At 40.0% G+C, this 9,921-nt stretch overlaps 1 protein-coding gene across 7 annotated transcripts in view; it reads right to left on the bottom strand.

The window, feature by feature from the left end:
* Positions 1-2,422: 2,422 nt before the first annotated feature.
* ARHGAP20 (Rho GTPase activating protein 20) overlaps positions 2,423-9,921 on the bottom strand; it is a 172,648-nt gene continuing 165,149 nt past the window's right edge. For all 7 annotated transcript variants that reach the window (XM_057748498.1, XM_057748499.1, XM_057748503.1 and 4 more), the window contains 3 exons: positions 9,679-9,868; positions 8,185-8,299; positions 2,423-7,086 (listed from right to left, as the gene is read on the bottom strand). In XM_057748498.1, the coding sequence (XP_057604481.1) occupies positions 5,231-7,086; positions 8,185-8,299; positions 9,679-9,868 (2,161 nt within the window). In that variant the 3' untranslated portion in view covers positions 2,423-5,230. The remainder of the gene's footprint in view (positions 7,087-8,184; positions 8,300-9,678; positions 9,869-9,921) is intronic.

Genomic DNA, 9,921 nt, shown 5'->3' with positions numbered 1-9,921 from the left:
TTTTTGTAGTATAGAATTCCTCCTGACAATGCCATCTGGCCATCCTAGTGTCTTTGGGTGGGTGGGTCGGTGGGGAGTCTTAGGCCTGCTGGGGCGAAGATGCTTCCCAGGCTGAGGTGCTTGTTGTGACTGAGTCCTTTCTGTTGTTGCCTGGCCACTCCAGCATCTCTCAGTGGGGGAGGGACATCAGGTCTGGCCACTTATTATTAGTGTGGCTCACCTATCCCTCTTGCTGGTGGTGCCTGACTTACCCAATGGTGTCAGAAGGACTCCATTTGATCTGGGGGAGGAATGCACATGTCTGGGCTGCCTTCTGTTGCTAGGTTGGAAAAGACCAGGCCTGGTTCTCCTTCTTCTCTTGGCTGAGGGGATGTAAGATGCTCCATTACTGTGTTTCTCCAGCCCTAGGGTTCTGAACCAATTCACCCATCTTTTAGGTTTCTCCTTTGTGCTGTTTCCTGGATTTATAGATGTACTTAGAGAGGAGCAAAGAGACACAAGTCTATACCATTTTGTTTGAACCACATTTCAGCCCAATTATTTTTACATTTATCATAGGTTTCTGAACTATTTCTGATACTGAATGATTTTCCTAAATTAGCGATATCTAGTTGAGACACAATAACTTAGCAACGTTTGGATTGGGCCTCATGTACATAACTTGCATCTGCTTTATTATGGAAGAAGTATTATTATCATCCCTATTTTAATGTAAAAGGGTTAAAAAAAGAGCCTGGGGTCAGAATGAGGTTCTAGCTGAATGTACCTACCACACAGGGCTAGTGTGAGCACTAAATGAAATAAAACAATAATGCACTCATCACCAGTACATGCAGGCAATAGTGAGTGCCCAACCATACTGTTCCCCTTCTACACAGCCCAATTTTTCCCTTGTTTAAAGTCCCCGAGGACAGAAACAATCTTTTTTTCCTTTATCGTAGGGTCTGGAACAGTACCTGGCAATAAAAACTAAACTGCCTGACTAGCATTTATATCATTTGTAACATCTCTCCCTCTCTCTAGCCATACTCTCTCCCTTTTCTTAAGTTTTCCTTGAACTCTTTGTGATTCAGTGTCTTGAATTAGCTTATCTACGGCTTTCCCCCTCTATTCACTTGCTCTGTCTTTAAGCAGTAAGCTTCTCTGTGTTCATGTATTTTGATGATTCTCTGCTTCTCAGTCATCTTATTCTCGGGGCAAAGATATAAAATGTTTCTTTTCCTTCTGAAAATTTTAGGCAGTAATGATCAGTCCCCTTGACCTGGTAGAGACAGAGTATTTCTTTATAGCATCCATTTTACTTGCTCAGAGTGATGGGCCTACCTCACAAGTACAGGTTTTAAGCTAATTTATTCACTCCTCATAGCAGATCAAGAGGCTGCAAGAAGTTCTAAATTTAATTCCAAGTTACTGTAATCTAAAAATCATATCAAATGAATGAAAACAACTAAATCAATTTAAATCTTAAATGTCCCCCAAACCTGCATCTTTCATTGTCATGTAAAATCAAACTCCAGAAAACATATTTACTCTGCCTTAACAAATTAAATAGGTTAGAAGAATACTTTGAACTATCTACAAATGCATGTGGACTCTTAACACTACACAATGAGAACACACACTGTACAAATTAAGAAACAATATACATCTACTACCACTCTGTGCATAATTCTTTGGGACTAAGAAACAAAATTTTCCAAATTACACCCCAGAGCCTTTCTGCCAATTTTACTTGACATTATACAGATCTGACATTATACAGAACTGACGTTTACAAAGTCCCCTTCTTTTAAAACAATACAAATGAAGGATTTATACTCACAGGTGGCTCAGGAACAGATTAGACTCATATTTGGGGTAGAAAGCATAGAACTCAAGAGTACTCTTCCTTTCAGCAGGTAACTTAGTTTATGAGATATCCTTGTAACCAGACTAGATATTAAAAAAGTTAACATTTTACCCAGCTTTATTGTTCAGTTTTTCCTTTGTATTGAAATAAACAGTTTGCAAAGACTTCCTCTCAAGTCATTAAAACATGACCAGGTAGGAAAAGACCAGTTAAACACTTACTACCATAATTTGGATTAAGATACATAATATTCTTAGTTTCTTTTCAACAAACAAAATATGCCACTGGTTCAAGGATACATTAGATCCTTTCAATTCAATACCATGCCATGTAAAGTAGAAAAACACAAAGTGAGATAATTTATTGAATCCAATATTTTTAGTAGATTAACCCCCTTCTGTAAAAGCAAAAATCATCTTTGTATCTCTTTAACATTTAGATCTTTACTGCTGAGAACAAATTATATTTTTCTGGACTAAGGTAGTATTGTTTTTTTTGAAATGGTACTTAAGCTTACATAGAGTGAACTTGCATGAACTTTGAGAAGGCAAAGATGAATAGAAGGCAGTCATGGGAAACAAGAATATTTAATAAGTTTATATGACTTCATAAGTACTGATGTTTTACAGTATCTGAATCCAGACATCTTGGGATGTCTGGACGTGTCTGGAGTCAACTGGACACTCTGGTCAGAATGGTTCAAATTTAGACAAGAAAATCTCATACAATCAATTAAACTGAGTTGATGATTCTTTGACATGAGAATACAGACTCAATATGTATCTGATTCTAGGAGCAGAGTGTAAATATAACACCTAAGAAAAATGAGGACTTTGTGTCTAAAGCATAGCTTGTTTGGTAAACAGTAAGATTAGAAAAATACAAAAGAAAAAATCCTGCTTTTTCTAGAGAAAATGACGATGGCCTATGACTAAAAGCTCAAAGTTCCAGTTCAACATTAGCTACATTTTATGAAATTTCTAATGTTAAGCAGAAATTAGGCTCATTAGCTAAAAAGTCTACAAAGGGCAATATTGCTCTGGTGGGACTGTTAACTCTGAAGAATGGTGTTTTATTTAATAGACAGCATGGACTTCATACATATCCATTATCAGTGCCTTTAAAACCAAACAACTTTAAAATTTAGCAGCAGTTTCTGCAAGTACAAAAATACACATTTATTACATAACATGGTAGTAAAATTTATCAAGATATATTATACAAACTCAAAGCATTTTAGATAAAGCATTGGTCTAATATATTATAGATTGACAGAGTATAATAAAATGACATGTAGTCTGTCTTCAAATCATACAATATAATACTTTACAGCAATATTAACTATTCACATTAAATGTTAAGGAGTATCTAAGGGAACACAGAGAGTAGGAATGGTTATTGAAGAACCTCAACATCTATTTTCTTCTATGCTTCAAACTGAGCGGATGATTCCCTATCTACCGATATGAAAGAAAAAAGGACAGAACTATTATTTTGTTAAGTAGAGAAGCAACTTCTTCTGGAAAGACACTCCAAGCTGTAAGAGCTTCATTCACATCTTGTGGTTCTGCAGTAGTATGCCCTAAGGGTGAGGGGAATCCCTGTTGCCTTTATATATTACACCACAAAAGATGTACATGGACACTCAGGAGTCTAAATATAGGAGTGGTTAGTTAGAAGGTAAAATCTATTTCACATCTGTGACTGAGATGGCCAGTGTCATAAAGGAGCTCTTTGGAGAGAGTTCTAAAAGTTAATTATAATGCTTAGGACAAACAGGGCCATGTCCCCTAGAGGTAGGTAGCACCTATAGCTAACACTGAAAGGAATTCTACCTTACAGAAAACATTATTTTTTTTCTATAACTGAAAAATGCAACCTTTAGGACAACAGTGAAAGAACATTTGGACAGGAAAATTTCTGGGTGGCTGAAAAAAATAATTTGGAATAAGCAAGTCTGTGGGAGGAAGGTCCATTTGATATTGAACTAAAGAGACCAAATAGGCTCTAAGCAACTTCTTATAATAAAGTATTTAAAATGAAGGAAGATGCACATCCATTTCTGATTCTATCCCTTCACACCATCTGGCAAGACCCAATAATCCATGGAAATAACCCAGGAGATATACTGGTATGACCTTTAAGGCAAGAGAGCGGAGAAATGTCCATGGATATGAAATAAACCAATGGAGTATAAACCATGAATCATTCGGGACAAAAAATATGTAAGAACTTCTGAAGGTAAGAAAACCCAAAGTCAGTGACTGTCTGAAAGAAGGCCTGACAGTCACTCTTATGGCTCCTCTATTCTGTGACGCTTTATAACCTGCCAACCTCAAAACTGTTCTTTCAACCGCCAAATGACAATACAAAAAGGGTTGATTTATCAGTAATCTTTTCTGGCTGACTAATCTAAGAGGCAAGGAGCAGGAAAACACTGCAGCAAAGCAGAGCCATGCTTTGATCACATGCTGGCAACGGCAACTGTGTAACAGAGAAAGGGCTGCTGTACCAGTCTTCTCCTCTACACTAAGAGGGCGAGCGCAGTTAGAAGGTCACCTTATAATAGGAGAAAACGCATTTCTCGAGAGTGTTCCTCACTCGGGCCTTGAAAGGACACTGAAATGAGCAACCATTTCCTTCATTCTCCTCATAGCTCTGTGTCCTGGAACCTCTGCGGAGCAATGAAGCACTAATGGAACAAAACCAAAAAAACCCAAAAAACAAAACCAAAAAAACCAACTATTATATCATGGCACTCACGGCTTTTGAATCACTCTAGTTTTCTTCCTCTCTAGCTGCATCAATGGGCTGATTCCTGAAATGATGCTGTGACAGCATAAGATGTCACAGAAACAGCCACTGGTTTGGACTGGGGAAAAGTTTCACATAATTTCCTTTATAATCACACATGCTTTCCTTCTTCTGCTTTGACTAGTGGCATCTTTCCTGCCTACTTATTAAAGACATTCCATGGAATGTGGGTGGCTTCTCTGCACTCCTCCCTCTCTCTCCACAGTTTCTATTCTTCACTTCTGACATCCTGGCTTTCTCAGGATACTAATCTCATCATACACAGCATGTTTCCTCTACAGAAGATGCTTCCTCTAGCCCTCTGCTCGTAGTTCTTAAAATGCATGAGAGGATCAAACCATGCTCAAATAAAGAAAAGCCTCCCACTTAGGTGACAAAATTTTTCAGTCTAAATTTTTGCCCAATAGTCTCAGTAAAGAGAATTCTTTTGTTGTCCTAAGTATTAGCAATGATTATCCTTATGCTACCCATCCCAGGTATTTTATACGAAGGGGTCATCATAATTATCATCTTTATATCATTATTAGCCCAGTTTCTGTTCTTGTAGACATCAGATTCTTATTGTGGTTAAATGTCTTTGGTCAACTGTCTGTCCTCAGTATCACAAACCACTGTAGGCCCTGACTCTGGGCTGGATACATTATCCACAGTCAGAGAGCTGGCTGAGGATCTTCCACGAGGCAGAGGACCAGGAGAACACTGCTCACTATTCTCTCCTTCCTCGGGCGACTTCATACAAAGCCCCAGTCTGTCTTCCGCTAGCTCTCTGAATGGAGAGCTACAGAGTTTCTCTGAATCCTGGCTGGGGTAAGAACTATACCAGCGGGCTGTTTGCACAGTTCCAAGTCTTTCAGCTGCCCTTCGGGGCATGTCCTTCTGTCTTTCTTGCAGTGCACTGGCTTCTGGAACACCAGAAGCATGTGGAGGAGGCTCCGCGGGTCCTTTTAGAGAACCTATTTTATCTTCCTCCAGTCTGGGTGCCCTTGCCTTCTTTTTGAGGGACCAGTTTTTCAAACTGGCTACACCATTTCTCAACCATGTGCTGGGGTGAAGAGTTACAGAATGCATTTGTGAATGCCACTCTATACTGTCCTTTTTTGTATAAGTCAGGCGGCTGCTGGCCTGCCCTGACGAGGGACCGGGAATTTCAGAAATAAGGCCGGAACTGCTAAAGTCAGAAGAAAGCTCTTCCTGTTTTCTTTGAGGCTGAAAAGTGCAATCTATTGGAGAGGAAGTTTCGGTGGGTGTAAACACAGAGTGTTCAGAAATCTGAGAAAAAGCACTGTCTTGGGAGCTCACTGATGAGCCAGATGGAGAAGTGCCTGGGGAGGACAAGCTGGAATAGCTAGTCCTTGAGCAAATGTTTAATCTTGGGGGTAAAACCTTCTCAGTGTTTTGGTTTGTGGCACTGCTCTTGCCCACCTCTATCCCCATGACCAAACTCTGATTAATAAGCTTTTGCCCCTCCATTTGCAGAGACTTGTGCCGCTTGAGATAATCTTCCTCTCCATGCAAGAGGCTGGCTTCATAGCTGGCTTTATGTTGTTTCTTTGAATAAATCCCCCTGAGATAGGTCAGTTTGCAGTGCTGGTCATCCATGCTGGGCTCTGAGCAGCGCCGGTGCCGCCTTGAACTCTTGAGGGCATCTGTTGTGTGTGGTGGGGAGTATCCGGATGGGTCTCTATCAAAGGGCTGGTTCCCAGGATGATCACAGGAGGACATGTGACTGTAAGATGCCACGGAAATGGCTACTGGCTTGGATTTAGGAAAAAGTTTTACATGATTTCCTTCATTATCAGACAAGCTTTTCTTCTTAACATTTTTATTAGTGGCATTTTTCTTGATATCGGTGCCTGTGACTAAACTCTTTTTAAAACATGTCTTACGCCCTTCCTGGGGGGGTTGATTCTGATTCAGATGGCTCTCATCTTTTTTTGAGAGAATTGCATCACAGCTGGACTTGCGTAGCTTTTTCTGATAGAACTCCCTGAGGTAGGAAAGCTTTGAATCTAGACAGTCGATGCTAGGCTCCGAGCAGCGCCGGTGTCGCCGCAGGCTCTGTGGAGCATCTGCTGCACTTGTGGACAGGTGGCTGGGTGTGCTCGTGCCAGAGGGGGCCCTGGCATGATCCCGCAGTGGGGCCTTTGCGTACACCACAATGTTTACTGGCTTGGGTTCAGGAGGCTGTTCCATTTGAATGTCTTCATCTTTAGAACGGTCTAAGTCAAAGTCGCTCAGGGTTAAAAGGCCTTCCACCTCAGGCTGGTCGATGTCATAGTCGCTGAGGGTTAACACAGAGTCCATGCTTCTGCTACCCTGACCAAGCTTCTTTACCAAGTCACTACACGGGGCGTCGACATCCTCATTCAGCTCATTTTCCAAGCTGTCATAGGAGGAGTCATTCAGTTGGAAGCAAGAGACATCTGTCGAAAAAGGGAACCAGGATTAACATTTTTACTTACCACGTATGTATGCTGCCCTAAAAATAATTTAAAAACCCCAACTACGATGATGTTTAGTTTAATCCTGTTTTCATGTAGACTGTTCAAATTCCTACTCTAGAGAAAGAAAGGATCTTTCAAATCTTCCCAGTTGTAAGTGCAGAATTAAAAGTAAACTGTTGGGGTATACTAGATTCACCTCAGTTTCTAAAGAAATGGGCTTTACTTAAGATTTCCTCAAAGGAATGAGGAGATACCAAGAAATGGTTAAAGCTATAACGGCATTAACGGCAGATAGATCCAGGTTCTGAAGGAGACTCTGTCTCTTAAATGGGTTAGCTGGTGGGTATACATAATTAACTCTGGTCTCACAGACACCATTTACTAACCCTATCAATTTCTCTTTGACAAAGGTTTTTACTATCCGTTTATTTAATCTTTACTACAACCATAACAGTTAGATATTATGGTTATCCACATTTACAGATGAAGATATTGATGTTCAGTGGTACAGAATAATTGGCCAAAGATAACATAACTAGTAATTGGTGGTACAGGAATTCATAGTCTGGAACATTGAATGTCTTTACCCCCATATACCCTGGCCTTGTTCCTTGATGCTAATTGTTTTTAAAGTGTTTTGTAGTGCACTAGAATTCTGAGAAGTCTTAGAGACCTCTAAGAGGAAGATGAGGAGGAAAAAATCAGGGCTGCCTCTACTGCCTCTGGGCCTTCTACTCCAGTTTCAACCACAGCAGTTGTCTTATACATATTGGGGTTCCTTGTAAAGTTTTATCTAAACAAAGCTTAAAAACATCATACCATATAACACTGCCACTAACAACTTCTTGGAGTTTGGGGCCCTCCCTTATACACGTCTTAACCCTACCACAGTGTTAACATACCCTGACCTATCAGCAGGCATTCTAAGGAAGGAGCAGAAGTCCTAGACCCACTGACGCACTTGAGAGGCCCCCTTCACCTGAGCTGCTGTGGGCTCCAGGATAACCATTGTCCCAGCTGATCTTCACAGAAAGATGTCTGTTTCCCACAAAAAAACAATCCAATTATTCACAATACCTGAGGCATTCTCTCCAGCATCACATCTCACTGAAACTTCTCCCAAGAGGGAAGTGATTTCCTCTCCAAATATCTGACAGCAATTTTCAATCAGAAATTGTATAAGCAGAGAAACCTGTACAAAAAAGGGACAAAAATGAACTGCTACTTCTCATATAGCATGTCTATAGGTCACATTTCATATATGAATCCTGATTCTAACAAAAAAATGCAAAAGAATCCTGAGAAAAACTCATGTCTGCTTTAAAAGCATACAATGCAGTTTCCCCTACAAAACTATGATACTTTCTAGCACAGGAAGATCAGCTCGGTGCTTTGTGACAACTCAGTGGGATAGGGAGGTTGGGAGGGAGGCTCAAGAGGGAGGGGATATGGGAATATATGTACACATTCAGCTGCTTCACTTTGTTGTACAGCAGAAACTAACATAACATTGTAAAGCAATTATACTCCAATAAAGATACATAAAAAATTTAAAAAAACTATGACACTTTCAAGAGTAGCTTGAGTATGGAAATTAATTTTAATCAGTGGACTATAGTTATTATTTGTAGCCTTGGCTTAGTGCTAACATTTTTATACCAATAGTTCTGACTTTAAAATTAGAGTGATTTTAAATATTCTCTATAGGGCATTTGGGGTGAAGTAATATATCTTATCATTAAAATTCATGAAGCATCATTAGATGAAGACTTATAAAATATATTTCTTACGTAAAAGGCAGGTGTCATAAGCGTGGGAAGTGGGTAGGTATCCTCTGTGGATTTATCGTGAAGGAGAGAGAGAGCTGGAGAGAAAACCTGCATTTTTCCTGACTAGTCTCTTCCTATGCATTTCCTTCCCTTAGGCTCCCTAACTGAAGGTGTCTGGGGAAGAGGTAAGACTTTACTAGGGAGCTTTGTGCCTCCATGAGATATACTGGAACCTTTACACAGTTTTCTTGCCCCAAAAGCTGAGGCAAAGGAGCAGGCAGAATGTTGGCAGCAAGGGGAACCAATACCCCAACCCCTGGACTAACCACCAGGCACTACGGGAGTGTGATTTCAAGTAACTACTGTATGAGCTAGGTATTATCAACACCTCCATTTTTCAGATGAGGAAACTGCGGATCTACGTAAGTAATTTTGTCCAAGATTGTACATCTGGCAAGTGGTAGGGCTGAGAATTCAACCCTAACGTGTCAGATTCCAAAGTCCTTATTTCTTTTTCAAATCATATCAGCTACTTTCTTATCACCCTATGGTTTATGTCAGTCATAGTTGTTTTCCCTCCTTAAAAAGAAAAGAGAAGTAATTCAACGGCTGTCACTTTTTTGCTTAAGAAATCACCTGTCTATAGTTTACCAGGATAGGATAAAACACCCAATGAACTCAAATTTATAAGGATACGTACTTACGTTATTTAAGAAAACATCTTTCAGAATTAATACCCTGAATTTTAGGTTCAAAATGAGGACTTGGTCCACCAGAGCATGAAAATGAAAAACTTCATTACCTTTTTTGTAAATTCGTTTTCTAGTTCTGGGCTGGAGGAAGTAGGAGGCCAAAGAATGCTTGGAGCGATGCATACTGCTAAGTTAAATGCAGTCATCTGATTGGACGGGGAATGCTGCTCAATGTTGTGTAATACCCCAAAAAGATACCTCAGGAGAATAACATTGGCTCTTGGAAGCTGGTCTAATAGCCTAAAGACAGAAAAGTGCACTCTTCAAGCGAACATTTTATAGAAAACTTGCAT

Source organism: Hippopotamus amphibius, chromosome 9 (genome assembly GCF_030028045.1).
Source record: "Hippopotamus amphibius kiboko isolate mHipAmp2 chromosome 9, mHipAmp2.hap2, whole genome shotgun sequence".
Taxonomy (NCBI): domain Eukaryota; kingdom Metazoa; phylum Chordata; class Mammalia; order Artiodactyla; family Hippopotamidae; genus Hippopotamus; species Hippopotamus amphibius.
This window is presented reverse-complemented; position numbering and strand designations above follow the sequence as displayed.